This window comes from Lolium rigidum, chromosome 2 (assembly GCF_022539505.1).
Source record: "Lolium rigidum isolate FL_2022 chromosome 2, APGP_CSIRO_Lrig_0.1, whole genome shotgun sequence".
NCBI classification, from domain to species: Eukaryota; Viridiplantae; Streptophyta; class Magnoliopsida; order Poales; family Poaceae; genus Lolium; species Lolium rigidum.
Genome location: NC_061509.1, coordinates 168,154,165 through 168,175,224, shown reverse-complemented (window position 1 = coordinate 168,175,224; position 21,060 = coordinate 168,154,165). Strand labels below are relative to the sequence as shown.

Sequence of the window (21,060 nt, the reverse complement as noted above, 5' to 3'; positions counted from 1 at the left end):
AAGGTCAACATTAGGCTTTTGTGTCTTTGTAGGAGGAAACTTGGTATCCTTAGGTGGTCTCTGTAGAAGTAGAGTATAGTGCCCATGTGTTTGAGTGAGATGTTATGGATGAAAGGCCTCCTATCGGAATTGAAGCTACTACGGAGAGGGCCATTAAATCTTTGGTGCGATAAAAAGTCGGCAATTAACATAGCTAACAATCCTGTTCAACATGATCGAACAAAGCATGTGAAAATAGATCGATTCTTCATCAAAAATCAGCGCGACAAAAGAACCTTGAAATTAAGTCATGTAACCTCTAGAGAACAAATAGCAGATTAGGTAGTACGGAATATTTGTTGGCATGTAACAAGATGGGAATGAGGGTTGGAGATTGTTTCAGTATAGTAGAGTAGTAGTAGTGTCCTAGGATAGTCTAATATATATTTCAGCGGACTGCTATGAAGTGTAGTAATCTGGAATGTTCTAGGAAGTGTTAGTTTAGTAGTAGTGTCTAGATTATTCTAGTGTACGAGTGAACTACCATGAGCTACATATAAGAGGGTATGGAGGTCCATAGGACTAGCCATCCAGACTATTTCCCACAAAACCTACAAAACACATGATAATCATTCAATTGAGCAGGAATTTCATTCTCAGTCAATGACGTCACTAAATTGCAACCTACGTTGCAACTCATCGTTAGCATGAATCACGAAATAAATCTAACAGTTCGGAGGCTTCTTTCGTAGTTGCAACCTCATTTACAGTCCAACTTGCAACTTAAATGCATGAATCACGATGCAAATCCGATCTTACACGAGCTTCGTTCTTAATTAGTTTTACAGATAGACAATTCTTTCTTTTGTATACAAAGCTGTACAAGCGATGGTTCCACATAAAGGAAAACTAGTCCTGCGAGTGTTGTATAGCTCCAGCCTTGCAGTACACCCCAAAATTGTATCATCAATCAACGCGGAGACTGAATTCCTATGTATTCAGTGTCACCGAAACTAACGTTTCTATTGCTGCTACCAAGCTCTAGTCTAGAGTGGCCAGAGTACGTGGTCGGTGAGGGTGAGCTACGGAGCAACCCAAGTAGCTCCCCAGAATCCGGCGGCCCCCATGGATGTTGCGCCAGCTTGCTCAGCCTATCAAGCTCCTCCGCGACCTCCCGCATCGTCGGCCTTTTCTCGCCCAGCATCTCCAAGCACTGCCTCGCCAGCTCCGCGGCCTGCTCGAGCAACTCGATGCTCTGCTCGCTCTTGATCTGGGGGTCTAGCATCTCCTCCAGCCTGTTCTCCCCTAGGACCAGCAGGAACTGCGACGAGAGGTACTTCTCCTCCTCGAGCTCCTCCAGGTTGAGCGCCTTCCTGCAGGTCAGCAGCTCCAGCAGGACGACGCCGAAGCTATACACGTCGCTCTTGTCCGTCAGCTTGCACGTCCTCATGTACTCCGGGTCTAGGTACCCGCAGGTGCCCTGCACGAACGTGACGAACTGGGCCTCGTCCGTGGGCGCCAGCGTGGAGGCCCCGAAGTCGGAGACCTTGGCCGTGTAGTCCTCGTCGAGGAGTATGTTGGAGGTCTTGACGTCGCCGTGGATGATGGGCGGCGAGGCCCACGAGTGGAGGTAGGAGAGCGCCTCGGCGGTCTGGTGGGCGATCTTGAGACGCGCCGTGAAGGGGATGCGTGGGCCGTCGCGCCTGCCGTGGATGAGCCTGTAGAGGGTGCCGTTGGGGATGTACTTGTAGACGAGCATGGGCACCTCCACCTCGAGGCAGCAGCCGTAGAGCTTGACGATGTAGCGGTGGTTGATCTGGGAGACGATGAGCATCTCCTTGCCGAACTCCTTCTTCTGCCTCTCGCTGGCGAGCCGGCACTTCTTGATGGCGACGACGCAGCCGTCCTTGGTGGTGCCCTTGTACACGGTGCCGTTGGCGCCCTTGCCGATCACGTGGCGCTCGTCGAACCTGCCCGTTGCCTCTTCCAGCTCCTCCTGGGTGAAGAGCTTGAAGGAGAGCCCCTGCCTCGACCTCATCTCATCGAACAGCGTGTGGCCCCCGTGCTGCTTGAAGTACTCGCTCTTGATCTTGGCGAGCCTCCGTTTCGCGTAGATCATGTACACGCAGGAGGCGGTGATTATCAGCACGATGATGCTGATGCTGACTCCTGCAGCAGTCAAATTGAGAAATCGAATCAGTGACAAAAAAAAATAGATATAAACTCGCATTTTTGCGAGAAGCAGACAACCGGCCGATTTTTTTATTTTTTTTGAAGCAAGAGGCAAAAGCTTTGCCTTTGGCTTACCAATGGCGATCTCCCATCCAAGCTGGGATTTTCTTCGCTCGCATGTTCCGTTGTATGCGTTGCCTGATTTCTCGTCAGGGCAAACGCAGCTGTATCCTCCGATAGTATTGACGCAAGTACCAGGAACAGAGCACGGGTACCTGGAGCTTTCGCACTCGTTGATATCTGCAGGCGCCAACCAAAACACACGTGAATCACCATGATTTCGCCAGCTCCGGTGGGGAGAAAAGAAGAGAAGATGTCACATACCTTGGCAGCCGTTGAGGAGATAGGGATTGCCGTCGTAGCCGTCGGAGCAGTTGCAGAGGTAGCCCTTGCCTCGACCGTACTTGGAGTCGACGCACTCGCTGTTCCCGCTGACGCAGGCGTAGGCCGACGCGTTGCGCTTGGCCTCCTGGCACGTCTTGTTCCCGATGGCCCAGTCGAGCACGAGCGGCACCTGGTTGCCATTGGCCGCCATGAACTCATCGGTGGTGATGTAGGTGGTGCGGAAGTCGAAGGCGGCTGCCTCGAGCAGCACGGCGTAGCTGCAGGGGCTGAAGCTGGACGTCCCGGAGGTGTTGAACTTCTCCTCGAAGGAGATCTGGTACCCGTTGAGGCCCGACGGGATGGCCGTCTGGCAGCAGCCCACCCCGGCGCACGAGCCGTTCTCGAGCCTGCCCACGCCGGGGCACATGGCCATGCACCCCGTCATGTAGAGGTCGGTGGTGTCGTTGAGGGAGCGGATGTAGGCGAGCGAGTTGCAGCCGACGACGGTGAAGCGGTTCAGCGCGTCGTTGATGCGGAAGTTGGTGATGGACATGTCGTACCACCAGTTGTTCTGCCCGTTCATGGCGCCCGTGCTGGAGTTGTAGCACCACGGGTTGATGAGGCTGTAGATGCGCAGCTGCCCGTGCCGCACCGACATGTCCACCACCTCGATCTGGTAGTTGTACAGCCGCTGCCGCCCGTCGGAGGTGCGGTTGCAGCTGAGGGAGAATGTCCAGTCCCCCGTCTCGAGGTGGCACCCGCTGCCCACGCCGAATGGGTACGGGATGTCGATGTTGCCGCAGCGCCGCAGGCACGCCTCCCCCGGCTGCATCGCCGTCCCCGCGGCTGCTGCCGGCGGCGGACCAGCCCAGCATACTAGAACCGCGATCAGCAACGCGAGAATCATCTTTCTTTCTCGCTCATGCGCGGCTCGGAGAGGCGCAGCTGGGAGGTGGCGATGGCAATGGCTCGGCTGGACGGGGAGTGTTTTAGTTGGTGATTACTGTGAACTAATAGGGGTTTAATTAGACCATTCTGAGGTTTGAAACGATCAAAACACAAATGTCCCATCTGCACGCAGCCACGGCCTGACTTATGACACGACGTAGACAGGTGTTGGGGAAAGTTTACCAAGAGGCATGTTTAGTCTGATGTGGTTGTTGATGCACGTTGATCTTCAGGCCCAAGCTGCACGAGTGGGTGCCCAAAAAAAAAGGATCAATCGACCTTTCTAGTACCCCTTCACACCAGCGTTCTTCATTAATCTCCTTTTGACGTATGAACAGAATTGATCTCCATCACCAGGTGAACGCGGCAGTACGTTCTCTTCACCAATTCAGTACCTCTCCTCCCTCCCGTTTCATATTTGTTGTCGAAGATTCAGACGTATATCTGTACATAACATGTGTCTAGATACATCTGAATTATCTTTAACTATATGGAGTGGAGGGAGCTAGTATGATTTATGTGTTTCCTAACAGAACGGGACAGCCGGACAAATGTGACCCATTATCTGTAACTCGATGCAGACATGGCAGCTAGCTCTTGGTTTTGTTCTTCACAATGAAGCCAGGAGAATAGCCTTGTCAGGCCTGACCGTTGCGAGCACATCCAACGGCCTGACGAGGGCCACGTTCCTTAGTCATTAGCTTAAGCTTGTTGTCTTTAATTAAACCTTATCTCTTGTAATGAACTGCTTGGGCCTGTCTCGTGGCTATAAGAGACAGGTAGGGGTGGATGGGTGGAAAACCAAGCAATAATATCATTTATCACTAGTGGAAAACAGGGCTTCCGTGGGAGCCTTTTGTCGCGGGCGCGCCTGCACCCGCGACAAATGGCCTGGCCACGTCGCCCCGAAACCATGTGGAGCGCGCGGAGGCTTTTGTCGCGGCCTTTTGTCGCGGGCCGTATTACGACCCGCGACAAAAGGGTTAGGAGCGACGTGGCCACCCCTTTGTCGCGGGTCGTAATACGGCCCGCGACAAAATGTCCCCCCTATATATATAGAAGCAGCCAGCCACCCCCCCCCACCTCATTTTTTCCTTGGTGGTGAAGGTGGAGGTGTATGCTAGCTCATTTTTTCTACATGTGCACAAGAGGTGTTTGATGGAATGCTTGTGAGAGGGATGCCACTTGGTTTTATTTGATAAGATTTCTCCTTTTTTTGATCCTAAAAGGTTAGCAACTATTTTCTCGACTATATATATATGCATAGTCCGTACAATACTAATTTTAGCAAGGTGATTGCATCTGATACATATATAATTGTACTTATGATGCGGATGAGTCATCCATGGATGTACGGTAACCGATGTGCCCCGCTTTCGGAGAGGGCGTGAATTCTTTCCTCGCTTGTGGCCGAGGCCAACAAGTCGAAGCAAGGTTTTATGTGTTGTCCATGTCTAAAATGTAAGAACGAGAAGGATTACTCTTGCTCAAGAGACATTAAGAGCCACCTGCTTCGGTTTGGATTCATGTCCAGCTATAATGTTTGGACCAAGCACGGAGAAGAAGGGGTTATGATGGAAGACGGCGATGAGGAAGAAGATAATGATGACCAGTACCGATCTATGTTCTCCGAATGCTTTGATACCGCAATGGACGACAATGAAGAAGAAGGAGGTGAAGAACAGGCATCGAGATGATCCCGTTGATGATGATCTTCGTCGGGCCATTTCGATGCAAGAAGAGAGCGTGGCACGGATAAGGAGAGGTTGCGGTTCGACAAGATGTTAGAGGACCACCACAAATTGTTGTACCCAGGTTGTGAAGATGGGCATAGAAAGCTGGGTAGCATATTGGAATTGCTGAAATGGAAGGCAGAGGTCGGTGTGACTGACTCGGGATTTGAGAAATTGATGATAATATTAAAGAAGTTGTTTCCAAGAAATAATGAATTGCCCGTCGAGTACATATGAAGCAAAGAAGCTTGTCTGCCCTCTAGGATTAGATGTGCGGAAGATACATGCATGCATTAATGACCGTATCCTCTACCGCGGTGAGAAGTACGAGAATTTGAATAAATGCCCGATATGTGGTGCATTGCGGTATAAGATCAGAAAAGATGACCCTGGTGATGTTGAGGGCGAGCCACCCAGGAAGAGGGTTCTGCGAAGGTGATGTGGTATGCTCCAATAATACCACGGTTGAAACGTTTGTTCGAAACAAAGAGCATGCCAAGTTGTTGCGATGGCACATGGAAGAACGTAAGAAAGACGCGATGTTGAGGCACCCCGCCGATGGTCGGCAGTGGAGAAACATCGGGAGAGAGTTTCCGGATTTTGCAGGTGAGGCAAGGAACTTATACTTTGGTCTAAGTACGGATGGCATGAATCCTTTTGGGGAGCAGAGCTGCGATCACGAGCACCTGGCCCGTGACTCTATGTATCTACAACCTTCCTCCTTGGTTGTGCATGAAGCGGAAGTTCATTATGATGCCGGTGCTTATCCAAGGCCCAAAGCAACCGGGCAACGACATTGATGTGTACCTAAGACCATTAGTCGATGAACTTTTGGAGTTGTGGGCCAAACCAGGTGTACGTGTGTGGGATGAGCACACGGAGCAAGAATTTGACCTACGAGCGTTGCTATTCGTAACCATCAATGATTGGCCTGCTCTCGGTAACATTTCGGGACAGTACGAACAAAGGATACAATGCATGCACACACTCGTTTAGATGAGACTGAAAGTAAATATTTGGGAAAAAGCAGAAAAGTTGTGTACCCGTTCAATCGTCGTTTCCTTCCGCGCAAGCATCCCTTAAGGAAAAAAGGCAAGCATTTCGATGGCGAGGCGGACCGCCGTCCGAAGCCCGTCCCCCGTAGTGGTGCTGATATATTTGACATGGTCAAGGATTTAAATGTTATCTTTGGAAAGGGTCCAGGCAGTCGACCTGTTCCGAAAGACGATGACGGACACGCGCCCATGTGGAAGAAGAAATCTATTTTCTGGGAGCTAGAATATTGGAAAGTCCTGGAAGTCCGCTCTGCAATCGACGTGATGCACCTGACCAAGAATCTTTGTGTGAATATTCTAGGTTTTCTGGGCGTGTATGGAAAGACAAAAGATACAACAGAAGCACGGGAGGACCAGGAACTTCATAAAGGACGAAACGGCAATCATCCAGGGCAGTTTGTAGGGCCTGCCAGCCTATGCTCTTACCAAACAAGAGAAGGAGATCTTTTTGAAGCCCTATTCAGTATCAAGGTTCCGTCCGGTTTCTCGTCGAATATAAAGGGGATAGTAAATATGAAGGAGAAAAAATTCCAGAACCTCGAAGTCCCATGACTCGTCACGTGCTTATGACACAATTGCTTCCGATTGCATTGAGGGGACTTCTACCAGAAAATGTTCGACTAGCCATTGTGAAGATATGTGCATTCTCGAACGCAATTTCTCGGAAGGTAATGGATCCGAAACTTTGTCGGGATTACAGGAAGATGTGGTCCAATGTCTTGTCGGCTTCGAGTTGTTGTTCCCACCATCCTTCTTCAATATTATGACGCACCTCCTCGTTCACCTAGTTGAAGAGATTAGAATTCTCGGTCCCGTATTTCTACACAATATGTTCCCCTTCGAGAGGTTCATGGGAGTCTTAAAGAAATATGTTCATAACCGAGCTAGGCCGGAAGGAAGTATCTCAAAGGGCTACGGAACCGAGGAGGTCATTGAGTTTTGTGTTGACTTTCTTCCCGACCTTAAGCCGATTGGTGTTCCTGAATCTCGGTATGAGGGGAGGCTGACTCGGAAAAGGCACACTAGGAAGGAAAACAACGGTGTGGAGGGACAAGATTTCTTTCAATCAAGCGCACTACACAGTTCTATACAATTCCAGCTTGGTGGCTCCGTACATCGAGAAACATAAGAATGTTTTACGAGAAATAAACCCGGGCCAGCCCGAGTCCTTGATTACACGTCAACACATGAATACCTTCGGCAGTTGGATGTCATATTCATGTTCATTACCTTTTTCTGATCAATATTCATATATAAAACATTTGTATTTGAGTTACCATTCAAAAGTTATTGAAATAATACTTTTATTAATTTAAAATACAAAAATAAAGGGTGAAGAGGCCTCTAGATGGGCTGATCCGTGGCACAGCCCATCCAACGGCTCTAGGACGTTGGATTCAAACGGCCAGAGCCGTTGGATGGGCTGTGCCGCGGATCAGCCCAAAGGCCTTTGTCGCGGGTGGGGGCTTGACCCGCGACAAAGACCCCCTTTGTCGCGGGTGGGGGCTTGACCCGCGAAAAGGGGGGTCTTTTGTCGCGGGTCAAGCCCCCACCCGCGACAAAAGGGGGGTGGGTATAAGAGGGGCCGTCGCGGGCGGAGCCGCCACCCGCGACTCCTGGAGGCCAACCCTAGACGAATTTTGCGCCGCCAGGCTGCCAAAATTCGCCGCGCCGCCGCCGTCTTCCTCGCCTCCGGCCGCCGCCCTCTGCGCCGCCCCCGCCTCTTCCTCTCGGGCCGCCGCCGTGCTCGTCTGCCTGTCAGGCCGCGCCGCGCCTCGCCGCCTCTCGCGCCGCGCCGCGCCTCGGCCGCCGCCGCCGCGCGTGTCTTCCTCGCCTCGGCCGCCGCCGCCGACGCGCCGCCGCGCCTCGGGCCGCCGCCGCCGCGCGTGTCTTCCTCGCCTCGGCCGCCGCCGCCGACGCGCCGCCGCGCCTCGGGCCGCCGCCTCGCCCGCTGCGCAAGAAGGTAGCGCCGCCGCCTCGCCTGCTGCGCAAGAAGTTTTTTTTTGTTTTTTAATTTCAGTAATTGTTTTAGTTTTTTAATTTCTGTAATTGTTTTAGTTTTTTAATTTTTGTAATTGTTTTAGTATGAATTAGTATGGTTGTAATTGTTTTAGTTATATGAATTAGTATATGTATTTGGTATATGTATTAAGTTAATTAGTATGAATTAGTTATTTAGTTTAGGTTTAGTTAGTTAGTTTAACTAGGTTTAGTTAGTTTAGGTTTAGTTAGTTAATTGATTAGTTTTAGGTTGAAAAATGTTTAGTTTAGAAAAATGTTTAGCATATGTATTTACGGTTTTTTAGTATATGTATTTGCTTTATGGATTTAGTTTGTGCCGACACCCTCTCTCCACCGACACCGACACCCTCTCCCGCAAACTAGCGTCGCCGACACCCTCTCTCTCTCTCGCAAACACGCGTCCACCGACACCCTCTCTCTCTCTCTCGCAAACACGCATCGCCGACACCCTCTCTCTCTCTCGCAAACACGCGTCGCCGACACCCTCTCTCTCTCTCTCGCAAACACGCGTTGCCGACACCCTCTCTCTCTCTCTCGCAAACACGCGTCGCCGACACACTCTCCCTCTCGCAAACACGCGTCGCCGACACCCTCTCCCTCTCGCAAACACGCGTCGCCGACACCCTCTCCCTCTCGCAAACACGCGTCGTCGACACCCTCTCCCTCTCGCAAACACGCGTCGCCGACACCCTCTCCCTCTCGCAAACACGTGTCGCCGATTAGGGTTAGGGTTTGGTTTGTGTTTGATTAGGGTTAGGGTTTGGTTTGTGTTTGATTAGGGTTAGGGTTAGAACATGTACTTATCGATTTAATTCTTTTGCAGAAACAATGGATCCATTCGAACGGGACTTGGAACAGGAAGACATGTTCGCGGACATAATCCGCGATGGTACAGAAGCCGACCGAGAAGACCGCGGCTCCGGTGATGGAGAAGCCCGCGGCTCCGGTGATGGAGAAGCCGACGGCTCCGGTCATGGAGAAGCCGATGGCTCCGGTGACGGAGAAGCCGACGACGGCTCCGGTGACGGAGAAGCCGACGGCTCCGATCATGACGAGGTATTAATGGAATTCTATATGTACATATGTATTGAGGCATTAGTATAGAGGCATTAATGCAATTCTATATATATGTATTCTCTTAGGCCTCCGAAGATAAGATAGAGAAACGAGGCCCGGCAAAGAAGTTGACCAAGAAAGACCACTTCACAATTGAAGCTATATCACCGGAAGGCCAACCGGTGGTACCCGAGAATGTCGGAGTGAAGTTCAAAAATCAGTGCGGAGTTGTGGTTAGAGATCGTGTCCCGATCACCTGTCGGAGAATGGAACAAGACGAAGAATGTGTCCGAAAATCAGGTTGCCGATAGGTACAAAGACACACTTTTCGGAGACCTGATGGCACATTTCACTTTGCCGATTTGGGATCGGAGTCTGAGAATGCTAAGCAGCGAGAGCTAGTGAAGAAATGGGCTCTTAAGAAGATGGGGGAACTTTTCCGGGCGTATAAGAACCGGTTATGGAAAAATTATAAGAAAGACAAGAAGCCTCCATTATTCGAGAACTACCTAGCGAAGCAGGAGCATAACTCGGGAAGAATTTGTGAGGTACAAAGAATCGAGAGGAGGCTGTGAACTCCGTCAGCGAAAAACAAGAAGAATGCAAGCGAGAAGAAGTATCACCATCATACGGGGCGAGGGGGCTACGGAAGAGCCATGCCTAAGTGGGATGCACAAGAGGCTGAGATGGAGCTGAACGGGATCACTCCAGAACCCACGCGAGAAGGATGGGACACAAGGGCTCGAAATTGGTTCCTCGCGCATGGCTGTGAGTATGACATGAAGACAGGGAACATTGTTGAAAGTGACACCGGGGTTAGGGTACCCGGGCAAAAATGGATTGAAGTGACGACAGATATAAAGGCGGGAAAACTAAAGTTTGCTCCCGATAGAGAGAAAGACTTGTCGACGCTTGTCCTCGGTAATCCCGAGAAGGGAGGACGAACAAGAGGCTTCGGCCCTAGTGTTCCGTGGTCGCTTGGGTTTCCGGCCGACGCGGAGACTTATAGAAGCCGAGCGAGAGCTAAACAACGCCAGCTGGAGGTGCAGAATGACCAGATGGCCGAGTTCCAACGCCGACTTGACCAGCAGCAGCGGGAGCTTCAGCAGCAGCAGCGGGAGATAAATGAACTAAAAGGACAGCGCCCGCCAGATAATACCGCTGAAATATCTCAGCGACGAGACAGCAGCGTGGCCGACTCGGAGGCCCCTCCTACACGGATGATGATAGATGCCGGTCCCGGCGACCCCTTGGATGGAATCAAGGAGCAAACACCTTGTGATCTCCATGAGGTGTTCGGGAAGGTTTCGTTAAGGTGGCGGTCGGCTATGTCTTACCGGCATTTGGACCCGAAGGTGAGCCGGCAACATGGCATGGCAATCCGATTCCAGCTGGCTATGCTCGTGTCGGGGTGGATTCGGTTGTCCCGTCGTGGGGGACATTGGAGCTCGATATCCCGGGAGGTGATGGGGGGCTTACACTCAGAGAGGTGCTGGGAGAAATCATTCTCTGGGAAAAGAAGAATATCAAGCTGCCAGGCTGGGTAGCACCTAGTACCGGTCGTCCCAGCAGGTCACCATCACCTCCTCCAGGTGATCGCAGGCCACCATCACCTCCTCCTACTGATCACATGTCGCCACCATCACCCCGTGGGTACGACGTCGACCACGACATCGGTAGTCCATCTCCATCTCCAGCGCCGCCGCCTCCGCCCAAAAAGACTCGGAATGCACCCAGCCGGAAGCGTTTCAAGAGTCCTGTCCCCAAGAGGTCGCCCCTCCCAAAAGTACCAAAGGTTCCTCCCCCCCGTCCTTACGATCGTACCCCGGAGGAAAATGATGCCATTGTTAAGAAAATCAATTATGATTTTTTCATAAGCCAAAACCTCCAGCACCAGAGCCATACACAGAGAAGCAAATAGCATATGCTACTAGTTTTCTGAACACACCATCGCAGTATGACTTACACGAGAAGAAGGATGACTATACACGCACTCTTGCGAAGGTAATTGACACAAAGAATGCTGAAAAGGCTAAGGAGAAGGACATTGCTGGCACGAGCAAATCATCGGCTAGAAGTGCAACCGAGAATAAGTCAACTTCAACAAGTGCACCCCTCAAGGCCAAGCAAACGACAAAAGGCAAAAAGAGAAAGGAAGTTCCCCTCCTCGGTGCTCAGCCCAAACAATCGATCCCAGCACTCAAAGTGCTTAATGTTCCCAAGCTGTACCAGGAACATGGTGGTTTCAATATGGAAGAAGCTGCAAAGCTAGCGGCTGCCTGTGACGTTACCGTGGAGGAATTGATGTATGCAGCAGATGCTGCAGTACCCACTGCTGATATAGCTCCTAAATTTGTCTACGGGGCCGACTTGGTCAGCACAGAGCAGCTGCTTAAACTGCCAACACATATGCGGAATTTGCATCAGTGGTACCTTGATGCATGCAAGGAGAACATAAGGTTCATCGTGGCGAGTATACCATGGGAATATTACTACCGAAAGGAGGAGATCCATATTGAGATGAATGAACTCGGCGGTTATTCAATCTAGATGCCCTCGACAAATCTCTCATGAGTTGCTATTGCTTGTAAGTTGTTAACTACATATAAGTTCATTTTCATTCAGTTCATGTTCGTTTTCATTGCATATATATACTCATTATATCTTATGTGTTCTCTTATGCGGACCGAAGATCGGTGAATGCAAAAGTAATAATATTATCAATATTGGGTTTATTGACCCGGATAAAGTACATGTTCAAACGGTAAAGTTTAATGCCCAAGAAACGGGGGAAACCTACTAAGGTTTTTGGGGAGCAATATTTCGTGATTCAATATTGTTTCCTTACAACTACGAGTGAGAGTCTTAATGATCTTTATGCACATTCAATTTTTCTTACTCGATGTTAAGTGTAATTCCTGACGTATATGCATAACATGTGCAGCTTCCACTCGGATTCTACTAGACATTCAACCTGATAAGGGAATAGTTGAGGTAAAAGACCCACCGAGTAGAGGCGTGGACGGGTTCCGGGACTTGCGAAGTTGCTCCAAGTGTAATTTCCTTCATCGCCGCGCTTTATCATTCGTGAGATATCAATTAATTATCCACTCATTCAATCATTCTTTTGCCTGGCAGGGCTTGGACCGCTTTCAAGAGACATCGTAAGAACGAAACCTGGCGGAGAAGCTAACATTTACTCCTGTACCGTGCCCCCGGCAGCCACAAGGGACGAATCTATGTGGATACTACGTTTGCGAGTCCATTCGCATGTTAACCACCGAGAAGCAGAACAATAATAAATTCAACGTAAGCAATAACATTCACAACTTTATTTATTATCATCAATATTTCGTTATCAAGACTGATATAGTCATACTCATCTCATTTTCGTATATAGGTCGACTTCATGCGGGACAGACTCCAACCAAAGGAACACGCACTAGGAATCGCGGAGGAACCGGCGGGACTTTTGATTAAAGATGTACTAAACAACAAAGGCTTGTTTAGTCCAAATAGATGCTCTACCTCCAAATAGACGGTCGTTAGTACCGCTTGTCGATCGTGAGCTAAATGTATATATATATGTAAGGGCTACATGTAAAGAGGAATCGACTTTTGCTTCCAACATTTGTTTGATCGATCTATATATATATATATATATATTGAATGAACGTGTACAATTTCTAGTAGCGTACAAATATATGCAACTTTTATTTTCGAACGAAAAAAATGATATAACAGGCGGTCGGTGGCGGGGGGAGGGGTGCTGCACCCCTCAAACCCTAAAGCGAAGCGTTGTGCGCGCGCCACGTAGAGGGCCTTTTGTCGCGGGTGGTAATACCGCCCGCGACAAAAGGGCTCGTGCCCTGCGCGCCGGGCGGCTGCCACGTGGTGGACCTTATGTCGCGGGTCGTAAGTGACCCGGGATAAAAGACCTCCCTTTTATCGCGCCTTGCTTGTCGCGGCTGGCCGCCCGCGACAAAAGGCCCTAACCACCCGGATCAAAAGGCCTGTTTTCCACTAGTGTATATTTCACTGTATGTTTCTTCCTTCGCAAGCTCACGGCGGCGTCTGGGCCTCGCTAGCCCTTCTTCCTCCTTACTCGCTCTTCTTCCCCAGTCACGGCCGATCCATGGCCTGACAAGTGGTATCAGTAGCCGACGGTCTCCGGACCTACAGTTTCCCTCCCTCCCAAACCCTCATCTCCACAGATCCATCCCAGAACAACCAGCCCAAAAACCCCACACCTCGCGCCGCCGCCACCACCATGCCGTCGGACAGATCTCGATCTCTGTCTCGCGAGCGTGGCCGGCCTTCATCGGTTGCCCACTCGGCTTCATCCACGGACGCGGAGCTCGCCACGATCCGAGCACAGCAGCGTGCCGACCGCGACGCGCGCTCGGTGGGTCGCCGTCTGCAGAAGCATCAAGTGGAGACAGCAGCTTCTCTCGACGCGATGCACAACCAGATGCAGATGCTCACCACGATGATGTCGCAGATGCAAACGAGCATCAACCGTCTCACACCCGAGCAAGGTACGCAAGTCGCTCCTTCCCAACACCGAGGTAATGGCAGAGAGTTTATCACACCTCCACCACGCCCAAGTTCCATCCTTTCACCCATCCCGGAGGTCGACACACCCACACCCACCCCAAATTCTTCGCAAAACCGCTCCTTTCCGCCAAATCTGGGTCAGTTCGCTCCAGAGCAACTCCCCGTTCCACCAGTCGACCAAGATGCTCGACAAAAAGCTCCTATGGTGCCAAATCCTGATTCAACATCAAATACAGAGAAGGCTTCATCCTCCAGCCACCAAATCATTCAGCACACGAATCCTACCACCCAGCCCCAATACTACCACCAAGACACAACCTTTCCTCCACCACAAACTGATCCACAACACCAGGCACAAACCAACAGACGCTCTCCGTGTGCTACCAACACCTACACCCAACCACGCAATGTGGTGATGCCATTACCTCACACTCACTCCAGAGCACCACCATGGCAAACCCCTACAGACGAACCCCTGTACCAACAAGTCACTCACAACACCACCTACCAGGAGCCACAGCTACGGACTCCTCATGTGGAGTTACCCCTTTTCAGTGGTGACAATCCACGAGCTTGGATACTCGAAGCGGAAGATATCTTCAAATTGATTGGTATATCTGGAACAATGCGAGTCAAATGGGGTATTGCACACATTCGTGGTCAAGCAAAAATCTGGCTCAGCAGCTCTGGTCTGGACTTGCATGACATATCTTGGGCAGAGTTATGCAAGGTGCTCATAGAACGGTTCCCTGATACAGTTACCATTGATCCAATGGAACAGCTGCAAGCTCTCAAACAGCACACCACGGTGGACAGCTATATCAATGAATATGAATCTTGGATGCAGGTCATGAAAAGGGGCAGAACTTACTTGCCACAGGATTTCTTCGTTGATCGTTTCATCAGTGGCCTCAAAGAACACATCAAACATGTTGTCCTTTGCCACAGACCTGAGGAGTTACTGTCTGCTTATTGGCTAGCTCGGCAACAAGAAAAGGCCTCCAATTCTAATACCTTAGCGGTCAGGCGTGCCATGCCCTTAATCCCAGCTCCTCCAAACCAGCAGGCAAGAAATGTCCTTCCCAGAGACAACATTAACCGCAACTACAATGGTCGTCCACGAGTACCTCGGAAATGTTGGTACTGCCCTGACAATTACACCCCTGGTCATAGATGCACAGGTATGCAACGTGCTCTCAATGCAGTCATGATGCTTGGACACTCTGATGAGGAGGATGATCCTCACCAGCCACTAATTGAAGAGATTCTGGATCAAGGGATTCAACCTATCCTAGCCCAGCAAGCACCACAACTGCCAGTTGTTCCTCAACCAAATGCAGCAGGGGTACAACAAGACATGGACAATATCATGCATATTTCAGCAGCTGCATATACTGGAGACACCACTGAAGCATCCATATCTCTACTCATACACCTGTCTGGAGTACCTCTGGTGGCCCTAGCTGACACAGGCAGCACTAATACCTTCCTTGATCAGCAGTTTGCCATGGACCATAATGTCACAATGACAGCTGCTCCTACCAGAAGAGTCAAAGTGGCAGGGGGTGGGGAATTGCTATCTGAACATGTGGCTTACAATTATCCTTTTGTGATACAAGGGAAAACATTTGTAGCAGATTTTCGCATCTTGCAACTCAGAGGATCAGATGCTATCCTAGGAGTCAATTGGTTCAAGCTCCACAACCCTATTACATTTGATTTTGTCCAGAGAACTCTCACTCTGACTCATGAAGAGCAAGCTTATACATTTACTGATCATACATTCCCTAACGATGATATGATCATTTCAGCAACACAATGTTCCAAGTTGTTGCAGGATGAGGCCACTGGATACATCTTGCATAATATGGAGGAGGTGGAAACAACTCTCACAGCACTGGAGAAATCAACCACCCCGGCAGAATTCCAGGATATCTTGCAAGCCTTTGTGGATGTATTCGCAGAACCTGAAGGATTACCTCCTCATAGAAGCACTGATCACTCAATTCCCTTACTCCCTGGTGCCAAGCCTCCCAATATACGCCCTTATAGGATGTCACACAACCAGAAGAACACAATTGAGCTCATCATTAAGCAAATGCTCAAGAACAAGGAAATTCAACCCAGCAGTAGTCCATTTTCCTCTCCAGTCATTTTAGTCAGGAAAAAGGACAAGAGTTGGCGTTTATGTGTGGATTTTAGGGGATTGAATGACCTGACTGTCAAAAACAAATTTCCCATCCCAGTAATCGAGGACCTCTTGGATGAACTACATGGAGCTGTCATATTCTCCAAATTGGACCTTCGTTCTGGCTACCACCAAATTCGTATGAAGGAACAAGACATCCACAAAACAGCTTTCTCCACACACTTAGGACACTATGAATACCGGGTGATGCCATTTGGTCTCAGTAATGCCCCAGCTACATTCCAAGAGTTGATGAACAGCATATTTGCAAAGCACTTGCGCCACTTTGTATTGGTATTCTTTGATGATATCTTAGTATACAGCAAACACAAGGAATCACACAAACATCACCTAGCAACCGTCCTGGCTATTCTCAGGGAACATCAACTGAAGGCAAAGCTGGAAAAATGCAGTTTTGGACAGCCACAAGTGGAGTATTTGGGACACATCATTTCAGGTCAAGGGGTAGCTACTGACCCATCGAAAATCAAGGACATTGTTGACTGGAAAACACCTACCACACCCAAGCAACTGAGGGGCTTTCTTGGACTAACAGGATATTACAGAAGGTTTATCCAGGGTTATGCTTCAGTTTGCCAACCCCTTTACCTGGCACTGAAAAAAGATAATTTCCAGTGGGGTGTACCTCAAGCTACTGCCTTTGCACAATTAAAGCACATCATGTCCACCCCTCCTCTCTTACGCCTCCCAAATTTCAAGCTTCCTTTCACCCTTGAAACTGATGCTTGTAGTACTGGAGTGGGGGCTGTGTTAATGCAAGAGGGAAAACCAATTGCCTTCTACAGTCGATGTTTGGGTCCTAAAAATAGTGCACGATCCATTTATGAGAAGGATGCTCTAGCAATCTTACATGCTTTAAAGAAATGGAGGCATTACTTCTTGGGAAATCAAGTGATCATCAGAACTGACCAACAAGCCCTTAAATATCTCAGTAGCCAAAGACTTCTGGAAGGTATCCAACACAAATTGATGCTGAAACTCTTGGAGTTCAATTACAGCATAGAGTACAAAAAGGGCAAAGAAAATACAGTGGCAGATGCCCTGTCCAGACAATACCAACCAGATACAACTGAAGACTATCTGTCTGTCTGTTCCCTCCCTCTGGAGTGTTTGCCACTATCTTCAGCAATACCCACTTGGTTAACTGAAGTATCTGCTTCTTATGAAAATGATGCCCACTGCACTAAGCTACTACAAGAGATAGCAATCGATGCTAACAGCCATAACAACTACACTCTCCAGGAAGGAATCCTCAGGTACAAGGGGAAGATTTATATTGGCTCTTCCACCACTCTGAGAAGTAAAATCTTTGACACCTTCCACTCCTCCCTATTTGGTGGCCATTCTGGAGTTAAGGTAACTTACCACAAGATCAAGCAGGCTTTCTTCTGGCCAAAACTACTCCAGTTCACAACAGAACAGATAGCATCCTGTCCCATTTGCCAAATATCCAAAACAGAGAAGCTTCCATACCCTGGCCTACTCAACCCACTGCCAACACCACAACAGAAATGGACAGACATCAGCATGGACTTTGTTGAGGGTCTACCCAAATCAAAGGGAAAGAATGTCATACTAGTCGTGGTGGACAGATTGACAAAATATGCACACTTCATTTCCCTCTCTCACCCTTACACAGTTCAAACCATTGCTGACATATTCATGGCAAATATAGTCAAGTTGCATGGTCCACCAGCCAGTATCACTAGTGACAGGGATGTAATATTCACTAGCAAGCTATGGAAGGAAATCTTCTCTGCTTTCAACATCCAACTCAATTACAGTACTGCCCATCATCCTGAAACAGATGGCCAAACAGAGCGAGTAAACCAGTGCCTAGAACAATATCTCAGGTGCATGGTTTTCCATCAACCTAAGAAATGGAGTGTATGGTTGCCAGCAGCAGAGTGGTGGTATAACTGTTCTTTCCATACATCCATCCAGATGACACCGTTCCAGGCATTGTATGAATATCCTCCTCCACTACTCCAACAGATTCCATTGCCTCTCTCCACTACTGCAGACACCTCTACGTTGGAAACTGAAAAAGAAACCATGCTCTCTCTGTTACACAAGAATCTGGCAAAGGCACAACAACGGATGAAAAAATATGCTGATGCAAATCGAACAGAACGATCCTTCACAGTGGGTGAATTTGTCTACCTGAAGATGCAACCCTTCAGAGAGAACGCTCTCGGCAGAGGAAACCCAATCAAGTTATCCTCCAAGTGGTATGGCCCCTTTCGTGTGTTGAAAATTGTCGGCAAAGGATCCTATCAGTTACTTCTTCCAGAAACAGCAAAGATCCACGATGTATTCCACGTCAGTCAGCTAAAGAAGCATCTGGGAAACAAGGCAGTCCCTCATGATAAACTTCCTTTGGTTACTCCTGATGGCAAGGTTAAACTATCCCCACTGGCTGTCTTGGAGAGACGAATTGTTCCAGGTCCTTCTCCGGATGGCGATTATGAGGTACCAGTACCACAATGGTTAGTACACTGGGAAAACATGACAACAACAGAAGCCACCTGGGAGGATGTCTCGTTCATGCAGAGGGCATTTCCAGAATTCAAGCCTTGAAGTCTTGTCTCAAAGGGGGGGCTCTGTCAGGCCTGACCATTGCGAGCACATCCAACGGCCTGACGAGGGCCACGTTCCTTAGTCATTAGCTTAAGCTTGTTGTCTTTAATTAAACCTTATCTCTTGTAATGAACTGCTTGGGCCTGTCTCGTGGCTATAAGAGACAGGTAGGGGTGGATGGGTGGAAAACCAAGCAATAATATCATTTATATTTCACTGTATGTTTCTTCCTTCGCAAGCTCACGGCGGCGTCTGGGCCTCGCTAGCCCTTCTTCCTCCTTACTCGCTCTTCTTCCCCAGTCACGGCCGATCCATGGCCTGACAAGCCTGTTTGCGGGACGATTCAAATCCACTCGCGACAAGCTGGTCGGTGTCAAGCAATTGCCCTACGTGTCGCGGAACCCTCAGCATTTCGGAGAATGCAAAGTGACTGGTTTACCCGTTCGATCGATAACAAATGGGCCACGGTATCTTACATTCTTACAACATGCAGTAAAATACAGCTGCAAAGCTGTCCTTTGCTGAGAACGCCGTAAAGTCCTCGTTTAACATCACAAACGCAGCCATCCTTTAGCTTAGAAAAAAGTAGTGGGGAAGAAATAGATCCGCAAGTTTAAATTAGTCTGAATCCAGTCATTATGCACTCGGTCTCCCTTGACCCGGCAGCGCACGCTTCACTAAAATAGTCACAAGAAGAACAACTTATCAGCAGATTAGTCTCGATAACCATCTGAACATAGCTGGGTTGGTTTGCCATTTGCTGCTGCCAATCCATTTCCACCATCCTTGAATAGACTAAACTATTCGAACGCGGGAGAAGTTATGCAATCGCACGTTGGATTTACCCAAATGTCAAGCAAATATTATCTCACGCTCACGTGGAGCGGAGGCTCGCTGAAACCGACAGAAAATTGTTTCTGTGCTAACTGTGTGGTACTGGTCAACGATTCAGAGCAAGGTATGCTGTCGACGAGAGCGAAGCTGGGGTTGCCAAGCGCACATACGTGCTACTACATGGGAGCTTCGTCGGAGGCCGTGGCACGGCGCCTCTCCTCGAGTCTGAATTGTCAGTGTCTTGGCGGGCAGGCAAGCAACTCAAAAGCAACACTTACGATTTTTTTTTCTTTACGTGAACAATTACTCAACTATCTCGACTTTAGAAACTTTAAAAAAAGCGCATACTCCTGGAACCAACGAAACTTTCAATCTACTTTAGAAAATCCGACAGAACTGGTCTATTTAAATTTGGATAAATTTGCATATGACTACCTGGAACAAAGGAAAACATAGTATATATCAACCCTCGTATAATTCTGAGTTGTCCTAATGGTGAGTTCGTTATATCTATCTTCGCTGGCCCAACTTTGAGTCTTAGCTATGCTAATTATGTTTAGAAAAAATATCCTTTTGTTGGCGGTGAAAACTAAACAAAAACAATTGATGTGTGATTCAGTTTGGACCTAGTGAAAGAAAGGAGGGGGTACATATCGTTTTGCTGGAGATGTTTATGTTCATTCAGGAGGATTCCAGAGTAATTTTATTGTATAAATTCAAATGTATCCCGGACTCCATTCTTGTGCTCAATGGATTCATTTCCCTACCTCTCCCTAAAGCGATTGTTTGTGAGTGTTTTGACCTCTGTATACTATTTATCTTATGTGTAGAGATGCCGTTGCATGTCGTTTACAAGGGTGGGGTACCGGAGTCTATACCAATTGGGAAGGCTGTTGAATACATGTACACCATTTTTGCAGCATCTACACACGGTACAACACTATGGAGGAGGCGGAAGCAAGATACGGGCACTATCTTTTTCGAAAAAGGGCGTTTTATTACTTCAGTGTTTGACGTAATACATCTGGCCTCTGCATATCTAGGATGCACACAGCCACTCACACATACAATCCAAACATACAAGTTCAACTACAAAAGAGCTCTCATAACAGGCAAACAAATCATGGTGATGGAGCCGCTATCCTGAGACTATGCAGTCACCCATGTTAGATAATAAACTTCTTGGCCGAATTCTTCAATCGTGTAGACACCTCCGTAAAGATGTCGCGGTCCTCCAAGCGCTGAAGCGACGACCATAAATGGAGCGTAGCCGTAGATCGGTAAATTACCTGCATAAGAGAAGAATTTATGTCATTGAAAACCTTATCATTTCTACATAGCCAGAGCGACCATATAACGGCTAATGCTCCCACCCTGATAAGACTCCTAAACCTGACCTCTATCCCATTTAGCCAATTGCCGAAAATGTTTGCAACGCTATGGGGAGGGTATAAGCTAGATCATATCTGAATGATTGACCATATAACTTTAGCAAACCGACATTGGAAGAAAAGGTGTTTAATTGTCTCGT

General features: G+C 48.8%; 1 protein-coding gene across 1 annotated transcript; it reads right to left on the bottom strand.

The window, feature by feature from the left end:
• Positions 1-899: 899 nt before the first annotated feature.
• Positions 900-3,442, bottom strand: LOC124687665 (putative wall-associated receptor kinase-like 16). The gene is made up of 3 exons (XM_047221427.1): positions 2,536-3,442; positions 2,287-2,451; positions 900-2,148 (listed from the first exon to the last, which is right to left on the bottom strand). Exons 1-3 carry the CDS (start codon positions 3,440-3,442, stop codon positions 950-952), a joined length of 2,271 nt encoding a protein of 756 aa, XP_047077383.1. The 3' UTR covers positions 900-949.
• Between the last annotated feature and the right edge of the window lie 17,618 nt (positions 3,443-21,060).